The 18692-nt window shown below is 33.2% G+C and overlaps 1 protein-coding gene across 1 annotated transcript in view; it reads left to right on the forward strand.

The window, feature by feature from the left end:
* The window catches only part of LOC127721058 (notch homolog 2 N-terminal-like protein A), a 240977-nt gene extending 222747 nt beyond the window's left edge, over nt 1-18230 (forward strand). Inside the window, exon 10 of the mRNA XM_052227741.1 lies at nt 18065-18230. Within this exon, the coding sequence (XP_052083701.1) occupies nt 18065-18230 (166 nt within the window). The remainder of the gene's footprint in view (nt 1-18064) is intronic.
* Nucleotides 18231-18692: the final 462 nt, after the last annotated feature.

The following is an 18692-nucleotide window of genomic DNA, read 5'->3' on the forward strand; positions in this document are numbered from 1 at the left end:
TACTAATAAATTAGCTGTTTCAGAATCTAAAGGATTATAGGTAATTTCATTGTTCATACCCAAAAATGAAAATTACGTCACTTCATTGGTTGAATTTCCATTGTTTAGGAAGTTTTTAACCAATCACGAAGTCTTGGTGTACACTTTGTAAATATTACCCAGAATGCATTAGATTCTGAAATTCCTGGATTTCTGTATTCTTAATTTTCTTTGTCATTGTCTCTATTTTATATATTGGTTGCCCATTATTTTATATTCTCTATTCTTTATATTTAAGCACCACATTTTTCACTAATATATGCTTCGTGCGGCCTATATTTTATTTATTTTACCAATTTTTATGTAGTAATGACCCATTATTCTCTATTTTGTAAACCCCATTAAGTATATACTTAAGTTAAATTATGGTTCATTTAAGGCGTTATGATTACCTATATCACTTCCTTGTCCACCAGTCTCCAATGGATTGTTGTCTCATTGGACTGGCAATCATATATCTCCCTGTTTTCATATTTGTAGATGTTTCAACAGACATTTGTGATACCGACCCATGTTATAATCATGGAAAGTGTATCGCAAAGAGCCAGACAACATACAGCTGTGAATGTTCTCAGGGATACAATGGTCCAAGATGTGAAGGTAAATGTCAAGTTTTATGTCATAAGAAAGCTTGAATTCAAGGTAAAGTAAAATGATTAACTGAAAGACATATGCATATAAGCATGCCAAAAAAAAAAGAAGACACACAAGGGCAGGGCAATTGATTTGCATATACCTACCAAATCTCATAAAAGATACCAGGCTTACAATTTAGTACCATCAAACCAAGCTTTGTCTACATCAGTGAAGCTCGAATGAAAACAGCTTGAAGGTACTTATTTGTCATTGGGTCTCTTGTTGAGAGTTGTCTAATTGGCAATCATACCACATCTTCTTAATTTTCTATTAAAAAACCAAATCAACAACAAAAAAATTCAAAAAGTTGTGCTAAATCTGTCTATGGTCATCTTTACCTTGGGTAGAAAAACCTTTTGAATATTTGCAACATTTTACTAACAGTAAAAGTATACCGTTTGTATGAGAGAAATATCGATTTTAGTAAGTGTCAGTTTCGTCCAAGATTACGGAGAGTGGAACACCACAGAGACAAGTATTTTTAAATTAGTTTAGCATTTCTGAGATAATACAATCCTGTTCTTGATGTATGAGAAAACACTTACGAATCTATTATCTTATGTATATATATATATTCTGTTTGGTAATACATAAACAAAGAGATCTATTTTGTTACATCTTGTGATCCGTTTATTTGGCAATCGCCAATGGCAGTCAGAAGGGTTTAAGAACATCAGTTGTTCGACCTGCTAGTCAAATGCGTTTTGTTAAAATATACTTTTTCACTCATTTGGAAAATGTTGTTTGTGCTGTATTTAGACCCCTCTAGCAAGAAATTTGTTTTGCATGCACACGTATAAAAAATTGCAGTTTTTATCCAACGCAATCATAGGTTTGAACGTTGTTTTCAATTTAGACTTGTATATATATGTCTAGCTCGTCGGATACAGTGCAGGCGATTTGGTGTCACGATATCTCAGTAGCTTGAGTTCGAATCCCGGCGAGGGAAGAACAAAAAAATTTGCGAAAGGAAATTTACAGATCTAACATGGTTGGGCTGATGTTTAGACGAGTTGTATATATATACAGATACATATAGTTATAGGGTCACATAATTGATTGATTGATTGTTGGTTGCTTAACGTCCAGTGGCAAATATTTCATGCATATTCAGGACGAGACCAAATTAATAATGAATACAAAAGGTAGGTCCTTAATATAGGCCGTCTGGCAGGTAGGACTGGGAAATTTAAATTACCACTGGAAAACGAGGGTATATTGGATATGGACAGAAATTTTGCCGTGCAACAGGCCACCTACGGACCCCTCAAAGAGTTGCTACAAGGGTTCTTAACGTGCAGAGAGCGTGGTTCTCTCTCTACACGAGCCATCGGATTTAACGTCCCCATTCTGACCAGACGTGGCTGCATACTTGTACATCCCACACAGCCAAACGGACGCCATATTTTTGCAAGGGTTTTATTGCCGGTCGAAAGAAGATCCGTAGTGACCATATTTCTATTTGCCAGTCACCCTTGGGGGGGGGGGGGGCATATAATTCTTAGGTTGAAATTCTTCTAACGTTCAACGCGGTCTATATTGATATTGAGCATGTGTAAATTGACTTCAAAGCACAAACACAACATCTGGATGTGTTGCTGTGTGTAAATTGACTTCAAAGCACATACACAACATTGGGATGTGTTGCTGTGTGTAAAATGACTTCAAAGCACATACACAACATTGGGATGTGTTGCTGTGTGTAAATTGACTTCAAAGCACAGACACAACATTGGGATGTGTTGCTGTGTGTAAATTGACTTCAAAGCACATACTCAACATTGGGATGTGTTGCTATTTTTTAAATCGACAGTTCATATCATTGATTGATTGATTAATGATTGTTTAATTTTAAAGGCAAATATATTGCAAAGTCATTGATTTATTAATGATTGTTAAATATTTAGTGGCAAATATATTACAAATATTTTATGCATATTCAGGACGACACACATAGTACACTAATATTAAAGAAAGGAGATATGATATGCTTGCCAATGAAACAACTATCCACCAGAGCTTAAATGGCGTGTATATTACCAATTATAGGTCACCGTCTAAGCTTATTTAAACTACACTAATAGTAATTTTGAGAGAAGAAGAAAAAAGAATCAATATCTGTTTTTTAATATATTTGATCTTTTCATTGAAATATTTGTCTCAAACCTAGAAAAGAATTTCCATCTGAAAAGTAAAAAACTACACAAAGAACAATAGCTATTGTATTTATTCAATAGGACAAGAGAAAAGACAAAAGTTTAAATACCCTGGTCAAGAGCAGACGACTCTGTGGAAAACTTTCATTTGGTTAGCAATAAAAAGAGTGACCAGCTGATAGTAGCTGGACTGTGTAGACTTTTTGGTCTTTATAGTGAAGTTTGGAGGTTTGCATGCATGTAAAATTGATTGGACCCCACCAAATTATGTACATGTACCAAGCGACTCAAGACTCCTTATACTTTACGTAAATATATAAATTTCTTTCGTTTTTTGAAGGGTTAAGTAAACCAAAACCATGTGAATCCAGTCCTTGTTACCATGGTACCTGCTATGACGTTGGAGACCACTATTATTGTGTCTGTGATACTGGTTACAGTGGCTCCACATGCTATCGTAAGTTCAAGTATAATATTTCTAACTATTGATTAGATATTTTTTTTTTTAAAAGTAAGATGTATATGTATACACCCCGCCCCCATCCCCCCTTTTCCAAAAAGAAAAATAATAATAATACAACTTCTAGATTATTTTAACAAAATCTAATTATATAATATCGCAATATGTAATTCGATGTTAAATAATGTTTAAAATACATACTGTATATACAATGTATACTTCGTATATACAGTATGTATTTTAAACTTTATTTAACATCGAATTACATATTACGATATGATATTATACTTTGTATATACAGTATGTATTTTAAACTTTATTTAACATCGAATTACATATTACGATATTATATAATTAGATACTTTGTATATGCTAGCCACCTACCATTCATCTTCTTATTGGTGTGGTTCTTTTAAATAAATCAGTTCACTCTAAGTGTCTTTAAATGTGAGGTAAAAATATGTACTTTGTCTTTTTGTCTTTGCTGCCATATCTATTGTGAACATTGCACACGACAGTCCCTTTATATCATTAGAGAAAGATTCTACAACTGTACCCCGCTGACAACAATATCTATCTCTATGCATAGATACATTTTGAAATTTTAAAGTTTGAAAATTTAAATATTTCAAGTGGATTAATCTCGTTATTAATGGGTTTGCGTGGTAGAATCTCTTTTCATTTATTTGGAAACATTAATAACGCGTTGATTTAGAAACTATTTGACACTAAAAGCTGCAAGTCTTTTTTTTATTATTATTGTAGACAAAAACCACCACTGCAGTTCCCTAAACCCCTGTGTAAACGGTTTTTGCGGCGCAACTTCTAAAGGATATAAATCCTTTTGATTCTGCTGTTTTTTTCTTACTTTTTTTCGCCTTTAAAGGGCTGGAAATCTGAAAGACAGTCAAAAGAAGAGGATATGATCGATAGAAATTTTGTCATTCAACATGCCATTACAGACCCCTCCAAGAATTGTTTAAAGTGTTCTTTAAAGTGCAGAGAGTGTGACACCCTATTTTCACGATACATTGGAGTTGACAACCTCATTCTAACTGCATGTACTTGCTTACTTATAAATCTGTCACAGCCAAAAATGTATAACATTGAGATGAACAGACCAGTTACAAAACAAATTCGATTTCAAACAATCACGAAGTCTTGGTGTACACTTTGAAAATATTACCCAGAATGCATTAGATTCCGAAATTCCTGGATTTCTGTATTCTTAATTTTCTTTGTCATTGTCTCTATTTTATATATTGGTTGCCCATTATTTTATATTCTCTTTTCTTTATATTTAAGCACCCCATTTTTCATTATTATATACTTCGTGCGGCCTATTTTTCTATATATTTTATTTATTTTACCAATTTTTATGTAGTATTGACCCATTATTCTCTATTTTGTAAACCCCATTAAGTATATACTTAAGTTAAATTATGGTTCATTTAAGGCGTTATGATTACCTATATCACTTCCTTGTCCACCAGTCTCCAATGGATTGTTGTCTCATTGGGCTGGCAATCATATATCGCCCTGTTTTCATATTTGTAGATGTTTCAACAGACATTTGTGATACCGACCCATGCTATTATCATGGAAAGTGTATCGCAAAGAGCCAGACAACATACAGCTGTGAATGTTCTCAGGGATACAATGGTCCAAGATGTGAAGGTAAATGTCAAGTATTATGTCATAAAGAAAGCTTGAATTCAAGGTAGAGTAAAATGATTAACTGAAAGACACATGCATATAAGCATGCCAAAAAAAAGAAGACACACAAGGGCAGGGAAATTGATTTGCATATACCTACCAAATCTCATAAAAGATACCAGGCTTACAATTTAGTACCATCAAACCAAGCTTTGTCTACATCAGTGAAGCTCGAATGAAAACAGCTTGAAGGTACTTATTTGTCATTGGGTCTCTTGTTGAGAGTTGTCTCATTGGCAATCATACCACATCTTCTTAATTTTCTATTCAAAAACCAAATCAACAACAAAAAAAAAATTAAAAAGTTGTGCTAAATCTGTCTATGGTCATCTTTACCTTGGGTAGAAAAACCTTTTGAATATTTGCAACATTTTACTAACAGTAAAAGTATACCGTTTTGTATGAGAGAAATATCGATGTTAGTAAGTGTCAGTTTCGTCCAAGATTACGGATAGTGGAACACCACAGAGACAAGTATTTTTAAATTAGTTTAGCATTTCTGAGATTATACAATCCTGTTCCTGATGTATGAGAAAACACTTACGAATCTATTATCTTATGTATATATATATATATATATTCTGTTTGGTAATAAATAAATAAAAAGATCTATTTTGTTACATCTTGTGATCCTTTTATTTGGCAATCGCCAATGGCAGTCAGAAGGGTTTAAGAACATCAGTTGTTCGACCTGCTAGTCAAATGCGTTTTGTTAAAATATACTTTTTCACTCATTTGGTCTTTTGGAAAATGTTGTTTGTGCTGTATTTAGACCCCTATAGCAAGAAATTTGTTTTGCATGCACATTAGTTAGGTCCTTAATATAGGCCGTCTGGGAGGTAGGACGGGGAAATTTAAATTACCACTGGAAAACGAGGGTATATAGGATATGGACCGAAATTTTGCCGTGCAACAGGCCACCTACGGACCCCTCAAAAAGTTGCTACAAGGGTTCTTAACGTGCAGAGAGCGTGGCACTCTCTCTACACGAGGCATCGGATTTAACGTCCCAATTCTGACCAGACGTGGCTGCATACTTGTACATCCCACACAGCCAAACGGACTCCCTATTTTTGCAAGGGTTTTACTGCCGGTCGGAAGAAGATCCGTAGTGACCATATTTCTATTTGCCAGTCACCCTTGGGGGGACATATAGTTCTTAGGTTGAAATTCTTCTAACATTCAACGCGGTCTATATTGATATTGAGCATGTGTAAATTGACTTCAAAGCACAAACACAACATTTGGATGTGTTGCTGTGTGTAAATTGACTTCAAAGCACATACACATTATTGGGATGTGTTGCTGTGTGTAAAATGACTTCAAAGCACATACACAACATTGGGATGTGTTGCTGTGTGTAAATTAACTTCAAAGCACAGACACAACATTGGGATGTGTTGCTGTGTGTAAATTGACTTCAAAGCACATACTCAACATTGGGATGTGTTGCTATTTGTAAATCGACAGTTCATATCATTGATTGATTGATTAATGATTGTTTAATTTTAGTGGCAAATATATTGCAAAGTCATTCATTTATTAATGATTGTTAAATGTTATGTGGCAAATATATTACAAATATTTTATGCATATTCAGGACGACACACATAGTACACCAATATTAAAGAAAGGAGATATGATATGCTTGCCAATGAAACAACTATCCACCAGAGTTTAAATGGCGTGTATATTACCAATTATAGGTCACCGTCTAAGCTTATTTCAACTACACTAATAGTAATTTTGAGAGAAGAAAAAAGCATCAATATCTGTTTTTTAAATATATTTGATCTTTTCATTGAAATATTTGTCTTATACCTAGAAAAGAATTTCCCTCTGAAAAGAAAAAAACTACACAGAGAACAATAGCTATTGTATTTATTCAATAGGACAAGAGAAAAGACAAAAGTTTAAATACCCTGGTCAAGAGCAGACGACTCTGTGGAAAACTTTCATTTGGTTCGCAATAAAAAGAGTGACCAGCTGATAGTAGCTGGACTGTGTAGACTTTTTGGTCTTTATAGTGAAGTTTGGAGGTTTGCATGCATGTAAAATTGATTGGACCCCACCAAATTATGTACATGTACCAAGCGACTCAAGACTCTTTATACTTTACGTAAATATATAAATTTCTTTCGTTTTTTGAAGGGTTAAGTAAACCAAAACCATGTGAATCCAGTCCTTGTTTCCATGATACCTGCTATGACGTTGGAGACCACTATTATTGTGTCTGTGATACTGGTTACAGTGGCTCCACATGCTATCGTAAGTTCAAGTATAATATTTCTAACTATTGATTATATTTTTTTTTTAAAGTAAGATGTATATGTATACAACCCCGCCCCCCCCCCCCCCCTTTTCCGAAAAAAAAATTAATAATACAACTTCTAGATTATTTTAACAAAATCTAATTATATAATATCGTAATATGTAATTCGATGTTAAGGATGTTCGCTCTTCTGTTTAAAAATAACAAGCTTTTTAAATGACTGTTATAAATTGATAGTATATAAATAAAAGAAATTAAAAAGCAGAAAAAAATCATAGGTTCTTTACCTTGTTTTCGAGATATAATCAATTGAAAATTTGGCGGGAAATGATTCTCTCTAGAATTTTCATACATTTAATATTGGCACCTTTTTTCTTTCAAAAACTATGAAAAAATAACAAGGATTTTATAAGATTTTCATAAATGACTTGTCAAACTATATGTATCAAAATTATGAACAGAAAAGTAGGGCTTAGCGGGACATTTTTTTCATTGGCACTACATGGATAAAACTAGAGGATTCCGAATATCTGACAAATAAGTCAAAAACAAGAGTAGCGAACATCCTTAAATAATGTTTAAAATACATACTGTATATACAATGTATACTTTGTATATACAGTATGTATTTTAAACTTTATTTAACATCGAATTACATATAACGATATTATATAATTATATACTTTGTATATGCTAGCCACCTACCATTTATCTTCTTATTGATGTGGTTCTTTTAAATAAATCAGTTCACTCTAAGTGTCTTTAAATGTGAGGTGAAAATATGTACTTTGTCTTTGCTGCCATATCTATTGTGAACATTGCACACGACAGTCCCTTTATATCATTAGAGAAAGATTCAACAATTCTACCCCACTGACAACAATATATTTCTCTATGTATAGATACATTTTGAAATTTTAAAGTTTGAAAATTTAATTATTTCAAGTGGATTAATCTCGTTATTAATGGGTTTGCGTGGTAGAACCTCTTTTCATGTATTTAGAAACATTAATAACGTGTTGATTTAGAAACCATTTGACACTAAAAGCTGCACGTCTTTTTTTTAATTATTATTGTAGACAAAAACCACCCTTGCATTTCCCCAAACCCCTGTGTAAACGGTTTTTTAAAATGTTATTGTATGCTTGGTTACACTGGAGAACATTGTGGTAATTTATTTAAAATTTTTGTACTATCAAATAAAATTTGGCCTCAGCTTTTTACTATCGGACATCAAAACACAGATAATTGAAAGGTTGGAAACCACTAATTAGTGGAAAACAGCCATTATGACACTTTATCTGTTATATATGTACCAGTAAATGTAAACAATATAGACAATTTAAGTTTTATAGCTTGTTTTAAGTCAAGTGGCCATTTTGTCCATGAAATTACTGATTTCAAGGCAAGGACAATCTCATTGCTATGAAAAAATGAAAACAACACGTTAAATAATTTCATGCGTCCGAAGCGCTTTTCTGGATTTACCTTCATCAGAACGCTCAAAGCCGAATATTTGAAAGCCGAGGATGTATAAGAACCGAAACAGTTGAAGAGCTATATGACCAAAAAGTACCTAAAAATAGACAAATCTAGAGAAGGTCAACTTCGCCTGAGGGAGTTGAAACCTGAATTTTTTATAATTTCAAAATTTATAAACGGACAATTTTAGGAAGGTTTGTTATAAATTTCAAAATTTATAAACGGACAATTTTAGAAAGTTTTGTTATAAAGCATGTAAGTACCGAAGTACTAACTACTGAGCTGATGATACCCTCGGGGACTGAAAACTATCTTTACACTGCACAATTTACGCATAAGCTGTGTAACTACATTGCATAGTGAAGAACACTTTGGAAATTTGATTCTGCTGTATTTTTGACTTTTTTTCGCCTTTAAAGGGCTGGAAATCTGAAAGGCAGTGAAAAAAGAGGGCATGATCGATATAAATTCTGTCATTCAACATGCCACTACGGACCCCTCCTAGAATTGTAGTGTACTTTAAAGTGCAGAGAGTGTGACACCCTATTTACACGATACATTGGAGTTGACAACCTCATTCTAACTGCATGTACCTGCTTACTTATAAATCTGTCACAGCCAAAAATGTATAACATTAAGATATGAACAGACCAGATACAAAACAAATTCGATTACGTATTCTTTTTGTTAGGGAGCTACCATTTGATTTTTATGGGGGGGGGGGGGGCTAGGATGAAATTTGAAAAAAATAGGCAGGACAGGAGTTTTGAGTAAAAAAAAAAGGCAGGATGACAATTTATGTAAAAAAAAAGTCAGGATAAACTAAAAAAAAAAAAGGCAGGACCGAATAGAGTGAAAAATAAAAAGGCAGGACCGAATAGAGGGAAAAATAAAATGGCAGGACAAAATTTTTCATCCTAGCCCCCCCATAAAAATCAAATGGTAGCTCCCTTACGTTAAAACATAGTTACCAAAACGATAAATTACTAATAAATGCTTTTTCAGAATCTAAAGGACTACGGGTAATTCCATTGTTCAAACCCCAAAATGAAAATAACGTCACTTCATTGGTTGAATTTCCAATGTTTAGGAAGTTTTTAACCAATCACGACGTCTTTGTGTACACTTTGAAAATATTACCTAGAATGCATTAGATTCTGAAATTTCTGGATTTCTATATTCTTAATTTTCTATGTCATTGTCTCTATTTTATATATTGGTTGCCCATTATTTTTTATTCTCTCTTCTTTATATTTAAGCACCACATTTGTCTCCATTATTTGCTTTGTGTGGCCTATTTTTCTATATATTTTATTTATTTTACCAATTTTTATGTAGTATTGACCCATTATTCTCTATTTTGTAAACCCCATTTAGTATATACTTAAGTTAAGTTATGGTTCATTTAAGGCGTTATGATTACCTATATAACTTCCTTGTCTACCAGTCTCCAATGGATTGTTGTCTCATTGGCAATCATATATCTACCTGTTTTCATATTTGTAGATGTTTCAACAGACATTTGTGATACCGACCCATGCTATAATCATGGAAAGTGTATCGCAAAGAGCCAGACAACATACAGCTGTGAATGTTCCCAGGGATACAATGGTCCAAGATGTGAAGGTAAATGTCAAGTATTTTGTCATAAAGAAAGCTTGAATTCAAGGTAAAGTAAAATTATTAACTGAAGACACATGCATATAAGCATGCATAAAAAAAAAGATACACAAGGGCAGGGAAATTGATTTGCATATACCTACCAAATCTCATAAAAGATACCAGGCTTACAATTTAGTACCATTAAACCAAGCTTTGTCTACATCAGTGAGCTCGAATGAAAACAGCTTGAAGGTACTTATTTGTCATTGGGTCTCTTGTTGAGAGTTGTCTCATTGGCAATCATACCACAACTTCTTAATTTTCTATTAAAAAAAACCAAATCAACAATAAAAAAATTCAAAAAGTTGTGCTAAATCTGGCTATGGTCATCTTTACCTTGGGTAGAAAAACCTTTTGAATATTTGCAACATTTTACTAACAATAAAAGTATACCGTTTTGTAAGAGTGAAAAATACGAAGGTGAAATATCGATTTTAGTAACCGCAGTTTCGTCCAAGAATACGGAGAGTGGAACACCACAGAGACAACTATTTTCAAATTAGTTTAGCATTTCTGAGATAATACAATCCTGTTCCTGATGTATGAGAAAACAATTACGAATCTATTAACTTATGTATATATATATATATATATATATATATATTCAAGAGTCTATCCTAAATTGAGGTACATTGTATGGCTTTCCAAATACCGTTTCGATTCCTAACATCACTGAAGAGACATTAATTGTCGAAATCCGGATATGGTGTACAAAAACCTTTGCACCTTTTGTGTGCGGTATATCATCTTTTCCGCAGGTTTATTGTTTTCTGTTTAGTATTTAATTTTTAATTAAGATCCATTTATTACATCGGTGAACCGTTTATTTAACAATCGCCAATGGCAGTCAGCAGGGTTTAAGAACATTTGTTGTTCGACCTGTTAGTCAAATGCATTTTGTTAAAACATACTTTTTCACTTTTTTGGTCTTTTGGAAAATGCTGTTTGTGCTGTTTTTAGACCCCTCTAACAAGAAATTTGTTTTGCATGTACACGTATAAAAATTGCGGTTTTTATCCAACACAATCATAGGTTTGAACGTTGTTTTCAATTTAGACTTGTTTATATATATATATACAGTTGTAGGGTCATATAATTGATTGATTGATTGTTGGTTGCTTGACTTCCAGTGGCAAATATTTCATGCATGTTCAGGACGAGACCAAATTAACAATAAATACAATATGTAGGTCCTTAATATAGGCCGCCTGGGAGGTAGGACGGGGAAATTTAAACTACCACTGGAAAACGTATATTGGATATGGACCGAAATTTTGCTGTGCAACAGGCCACCTACGGACCCCTCAAAGAGTTGTTACAAGGGTTCTTAACGTGCAGAGAGCGTGGCACTTTCTCTACACGAGGCATCGGATTTAACGTCCCCATTCTGACCAGACGTGGCTCCGTACTTGTACATCCCACACAGCCAAACGGACGCCCTATTTTTGAAGAAGACCCGTAGTGACCATATTTCTATTTGCCAGTCACCCTTGGGGGGGCATATAATTCTTAGGTTGAAATTCTTCTAACGTTCAACGCGGTCTATATTGATATTGAGCATGTGTAAATTGACTTCAAAGCACATACACAACATTAGGATGTGTTGCTGTGTGTAAATTGACTTCAAAGCACATACACAACATTCGGATGTGTTGCTGTGTGTAAATTGACTTCAAAGCACATACACAACATTGGGATGTGTTGCTGTGTGTAAATTGACTTCAAAGCACATACACAACATTGGGATGTGTTGCTATTTGTAAATCGACAGTTCATATCATTGATTGATTGATTAATGATTGTTTAATATTAGTGGCAAATATATTGCAAAGTCATTCATTTATTTATGATTGTTAAATGTTTAGTGGCAAATATATTACAAAAATTTTATGCATATTCAGGACGACACACATAGTACACCAATATTGAAGAAAGGAGATATGATATGCTTGCCAATGAAACAACTATCCACCAGAGTTTAAGTGGCGTGTATATTACAAATAATAGGTCACCGTCTAAGCTTGTTACAACTACACTAATAGTAATTTTGGGAGAAGAAGAAGAAAAAAAACATCAATATCTGTTTTTTGAATATATTTGATCTTTTCATTGCAGTTCTGCCAACTTTTAATAATGCAAATGCGTGAGATTTGGCAAAAATCGTAAAGATCAAAGAGAAAAAACAATAGATCAAAGGAAAATGCCGCCAAATAAGAATGAAAATGCGTAATATTTGTCTTATACCTAAAAAAGAATTTCACTCTGAAAAGTAAAAAACTGAAAGGAGATCTCTCTTTAAGTAAACAAAACACATAGCTTAACATCAGAGATAAAGTAATATCCTATGCATATAATATAAAAATTTTACTAGTCAAATTGAATTCTTTACGATTTTCATTTATGCCTATACACATAGATTATTAGACCCCTTGACACAGGTCACCTTTGAATTAGTAATATGCACGGAGTTATGTCTGCAATCCAAATAAAAGCATACGATGATTTTCTTCCACCATGGACAACCAAAAAAAAAAAAATCAAACTTCTTCAAAAACATACATTATTTCAATAAATGCTGTGCCAACTCCTTGTGACCCAAACCCATGCAACAACGGCGAAACGTGCACCGAGAAAGGGGCAGGTATCTTTACGTGTGCTTGTGGACCGCAATGTTAAGATTCTGTTGGACAAACTAAAATGCCACTTTGAGACATTTTCGATACACATCTCTTTTTAGATGCTTGTTCATAACACAAAGATGAATGTTTTGAACAGTAGATCGACAAGGATGAAGGGCAAACAGCTGGAGTTTTGCTGAAAATTGGATATTAGACTGTTGTCCTGTAACAGACCTTCATATGTCTTTTGGGTATTTGTGCTGTTATCTCATTAAGGGTTACCTAACATCTTTTTCATTTGTATCGCTCCATTTACAACTTGCCTATTTCGTATAAAATGATGTATAGTATATTATTTCAGATTATATATCATGCCCTTCTGATCCAAACCCATGTCAACATGGTGGAAAATGCACTAAGATCGGACCAGTTACTTTTAAATGTCACTGTAGACCGAGGTGGACTGGTGATAGATGCGAAGGTAAAATATAACAGATAATTAAAATATTTTAAACATTGCATCTTGGTTATGTTTAGGTGTCAGATCACCAATTCACTCCCTCCAATTTAGAACGTATGTAAAAGTAGCCCTACTCTGACACAAAATAGTGCTTTTGACGTCATTGTTTACTTAAACTAACCAACAAATTTGCAGAAATGAAACTTTTATTGAAAGAGAAATATATTTAGAACATTCTGAGCAAAAATTTACTTGTCTATGAGGATCAATGCGCTCCATAGTATACTAATTTAAGATTTCCAGATAACCAGGGGTTATTTTTAGTAGTACTTATTTTGTGATGGACATTTTTTCTTAGAAGACAATAAACATGGGTTGAAAATAGGCATGTATAAAGGTGATACATATACAATTCAGGATAAACCTGGTTTTTATGAAGTTTAACTTAAGGTAAAATATTTAGAAAGCTGTGAAAATTGCAAAATTTGGTTGAATAGACAGACATTTTGAATTGGTGGTCTGACACCTATAAGATTGATTATTGATTGTTGGTGTTTTAACGCCACTTTCAAGCGTCACTTTTAAGGTATTTCGTGGCAGCCAGTTATTATTGGTGATGGAAGCCGGAGTGCCCGAAGAAAACCACCGACCTTCGATAGGAAAACTGACAATCGTAGTCAATTAAGATTGGACTCGAGTGCACCCGCACGGATGGGGTTCGAACTCACAACCTCAGTGTTGACTGGTAAGTGATTACAGTAGTAGAACTACTTAGCTTTAGACCACTTGGCCACGGAGGCCCCGACACAAATAAGATAAAGATGCTACTGGTACAGGAATATTCAGTCCAATCAATACTTGGGTGCATGACGAGCTGGCAATATACTCATGTGTAATAAATATCAATCTACAATAGAAACCAAAAATATTTTTAATTGAACGCTCAGGTTTTCTAAATGCTTGTATTGGTCGACTTGTATATATCTTTTAAAGTCCTGCTAAAATCCTTTTTTAAACACCCGAAACAACATATCAACAATTTACTACCCTTTTTCTTTTTTATTCTAATTTGAAAATAAATGGAAAATGGTATTCATGTTATGGAACCATCAAATATCCTTTTGCTCTGTTATATGTCTTATATCGACTGCATTGAAAGGTAGACAGATTTAGGTGTTGAGAAGTATATTCCAACTGTTAAAGCGAGACATATACATAAACATAAATTGCCAGAAAATATAGAAAAAGATTTTGAACGATCTGTCAATTCAAGTTTTTGAGTTAATAACTCACAATGTCGGAATAAAGTTGATTATGTGACGGAATTGGAAAACCATCCGCATACATTGTTTTCATGTTTTAATAACCGTGGTTACTGAAAGCAATGTTATGAAATATAAATAAGATTGATTGTCTTTTTTTTAGATATTTTTTATTACATTTTTTTTAATTCAAAGATTAAAAAAGAATAAAAAAAGAAAACGAAGTGATAATGCTGTAATGTGTAAGAGTATGCATGTGTGCAATATTGTATGGACTATCTTCAAAATGTGATAATATTGTATCTATGATATGTGTAATAATTGTATAGTATGTATAGATATGTAGTGTGATGAATAAAGATAAAAAAAATCGAATAAACTCATCATAGATACAAAGAGAGGAACAACTTGTTTATTTAGTAAGGATCTTGTTATTCTCTCTCTCTCTCTCAAAAAGGACATTTTTTGTTTTTAAATCTTCTCTGAAACTGCTCAGTGGATTAAAACCAAAGTTTGTCTACGTCATCTATATGATTTCAACTACTTTAAAGTATAAAGTCTGTGATTTTTCCAAGTGGATCAACCAACATTGCTGCCGTGTCTAAAAAGGAAAATGGAGTCAAACTACAGTTCTGGTTAATTTAAAACTGTAGCAATTAGAGAAAAAAAAACTGACAAGTGTAAAATTGTTAGAACCTTATGTTCTATCTAACCTGAACATTTTGGAAAAATAATCTGTCCACATGTTTTGGACTGAGTTATTGCCTCTGAAATATTTTATGTTCAACTTTTGGGGCATTTCCGTGCCATTGTTTCAAAAACAATAGGAACTACATGTAGTTTTAAAGTGTTTCTTGGAATAAATAATCAGCCTTACAAGATGTATCCACCCTGAAAATTGGAAATAAAACTATTACTTGTGTTAGAGTTCCTGTCACTGAAATATCGATTGGTTTCCAATTTTTAACAGTTATTGGTCGATATTTTGAAAACTTATGAGCTAGGTTTAAAGTATAATTGCTAAAAGGATCAGCACAAGATGTATGTACAAATGAGAAATTTGGAGAAAAAAACAGCCCACCTGTTATGAAGTTATTGCCTCTAAAATATCAATTTTTTGCAGTTGTTCGCTGTTATTGTGAAATTTTTTGTAGATAGGTTTAAATTGCGATAATTATCGGTATGACAAGATCTATTAACCCTGTAAATTTGAGAAGAATCTGTCCACCTGTTTGAAGTGATTGCCCCTAAAATATACGTTTTTTTCAATTTTTCGCATATTTTTTGGCAGTTATTTTGAAAACTATAGGAGCTAGGGTAAATGATAAGCATGAAAAAAATCTATCAACTATGAAAATTTTACAACACTTTTTGGAGTTATTACCCCTGAAACGTTGATTTTAATATTTTGTTTTGTAGTTTTTGATTATATCTAAAACAAAACTATAGGAGCTAGGTTAAAAAAAAATATTGCAAAAATGACCCAGCCGCACAGATAAAGTATAGTATGTAGAATTGAGAATGGAAACTGGGAATGTGTATACGAAAAATCAACCCAACCAAAGAACAGAAAACAGCCCTAGGCCACCAATGGGTTTTCAACGCAGCGAGAAAATCTCGCACCCGGAAAAGGGTTTTAGCTGGCCCCTAAACAATAATGTATTCTAGTTCAGCGAAATGGACGCCACACTAAATGTATGTGCATATACAAGTCCTATTTAGCAAACTGGTGATTTTTATGCGTCCACTTTAATAAGTGAAAACTATTAATATACGGTCCCAAATAGGACACTTGAATAAACTCTTACTGAAACAGGAAGTAAATTTGACCATTCGCTCATTTTTTGAAAGGACTGTTGTCATACAAATCTGTTTTTTCAATGTTGATTTGCTCATGCATATTTTCTATGTGTTATTTTCAATCCTGGTTTGTACAATGTAGTTGTCTTGCATTTTTTGACGTTTTCGACATTCTAATTTCCTAGCAACACAGCCGGTACACCTTCATTTTCGTCATTATTAGATCAAATCATATTGTTTCAGATTTCAAATGCCCTGATTTTAAATGTTCTCCGAGCGAATATTACCCAGGATGTCATCCGAAAGGATGCGATATTGAAAGTTGTCCTAACTATCCGAACGCCCATTGCTGGTAAGATAATTTTTTTGTTTATTTAAATTTACATACACTTACAAATGAAATTAGCAAATTACAAAACCGGGCTAACGGGGACAAATATATATATTTTTGTTTCTTCAGCCTTTTGTTAATAATTAGCATGTTGATTGATTTAGTGCTGCTTGTTTAATGTCCCGTGACAAATAACGATAATTTATACAGATCTTGAACGCAAATGTTAACACGGAAAAGAAAGCATATTTTCTGTTTGAATTTTGACATTACCTAAGTCAACTTTCTCAGGCAAAGTCTACTTTAGATGGTCCAGGATTTGGCTATTATTTTTATGTCCTATTTGGTCATATTGCTCTTCAACTGTTCCGGTTCTTAAACATTCTTGGCTTTCAAATATTCTACTTCGAACGTTCCTGATGAAGGTACAAATGTAAATTCAGATAAGCGCTTCGGAAGCATGTAATCTACACCGTGTTGTTTTCATATTTTATTTTATACAATTTAAACTGTCACTATGTATGTAAATTACATTGCCGACCGTGCAAGGGCTGTATAGCCAGTCAAGGTCGTACCGTGCAAGGGCTGTATAGCCAGTCAAGGTCGTTCAAAACTTCCATTTGTGGTAAATTACATTAGTTTCCGATATCACCCATGCGTATCACAGTTTCTTGTAACTGAATAACAATTCAATTCAACTATTTATTGCCATAACTCTTACATTTATAGCATGTGACACAACATAACAAAAATAAAAACAAACAATATTGACAAGATCGTTTATATACATAATGAAAGTAAAGATTTCAAGAGTCCCCTGTCGTCAGTTCTATAGACTGTTAAAAAGGATCCAAGCTTATTTACCTGAATGTTTGATCTTGGGTTGAGGATATATGTAATTTTATCTATATCATTTAAATCTATAAAATGTGTTCTCATTTATCAAAAAATCAAAATTAAAACTTTTCTAATATTACTGTTAATATCACAATATAAAAAGGAAATGAATTGCATCTTCATTTTTTTTTTGCAGTGTTTGCATAATCTTTCTTCTCTTCGAATTTTAAGACATCTTCCCTTTCCTATTTACGAATTGTGGTCACTTTTTCTAAATTTTGTTATCAGTTTTCTAATAACAGTATAACTTTTGTTAATTATGTCTTCTCATAGTAACAATTATTGTGACGAGTGCAAAGCTGTGTTCTATACTGTCGGAAGAGGTAGAAAGATACCATATTCGCAGTGTGGCAGTGATGAGAGTGGTGGCGGTGGTGGCGGTGGTGGCAGTGGTGGCGGTGGTGGCGGTGGTGGCAGTGGTGGCAGTGGTGGTTGGTAGTAAGTGTTACTTTAATATATTTATTTTTATACTCGACAACCATTATATTTGAAGGTATTTATAAGAAAACATACAATAGCATGCAAAAAAGAGAAACATATATGTCAATGAAAAACCAAAAATACCATGACAAAAAACTGAAAAAGACGAAAAGACAAACCAGTCGAGAACACAACACGGAAAACAAAAGAATGAGCAATAAGAATCCTACCAAAAACCGGGGTGCTATCAGGTGCTTAAGCAGAAATATTATGTTAATAATGTAATTTTCTTATTGAAAACAAATATTTTTACTAGATGAGTATTATCAAAAGTGCAATTAAATGTCATTCAAAATAATAAATTACATTTTATTCAGTTTAAGCTTAAATGATACAATAATATGGGGTAGTTTTACGGTCTTTCAGTTCATTCTATGTGGACTCTTTAGTTCTATATTTGCAATATGTGATCTTAAGTGAA

This window comes from Mytilus californianus, unplaced genomic scaffold (genome assembly GCF_021869535.1).
Source record: "Mytilus californianus isolate M0D057914Y unplaced genomic scaffold, xbMytCali1.0.p SCAF_12, whole genome shotgun sequence".
NCBI classification, from domain to species: Eukaryota; Metazoa; Mollusca; class Bivalvia; order Mytilida; family Mytilidae; genus Mytilus; species Mytilus californianus.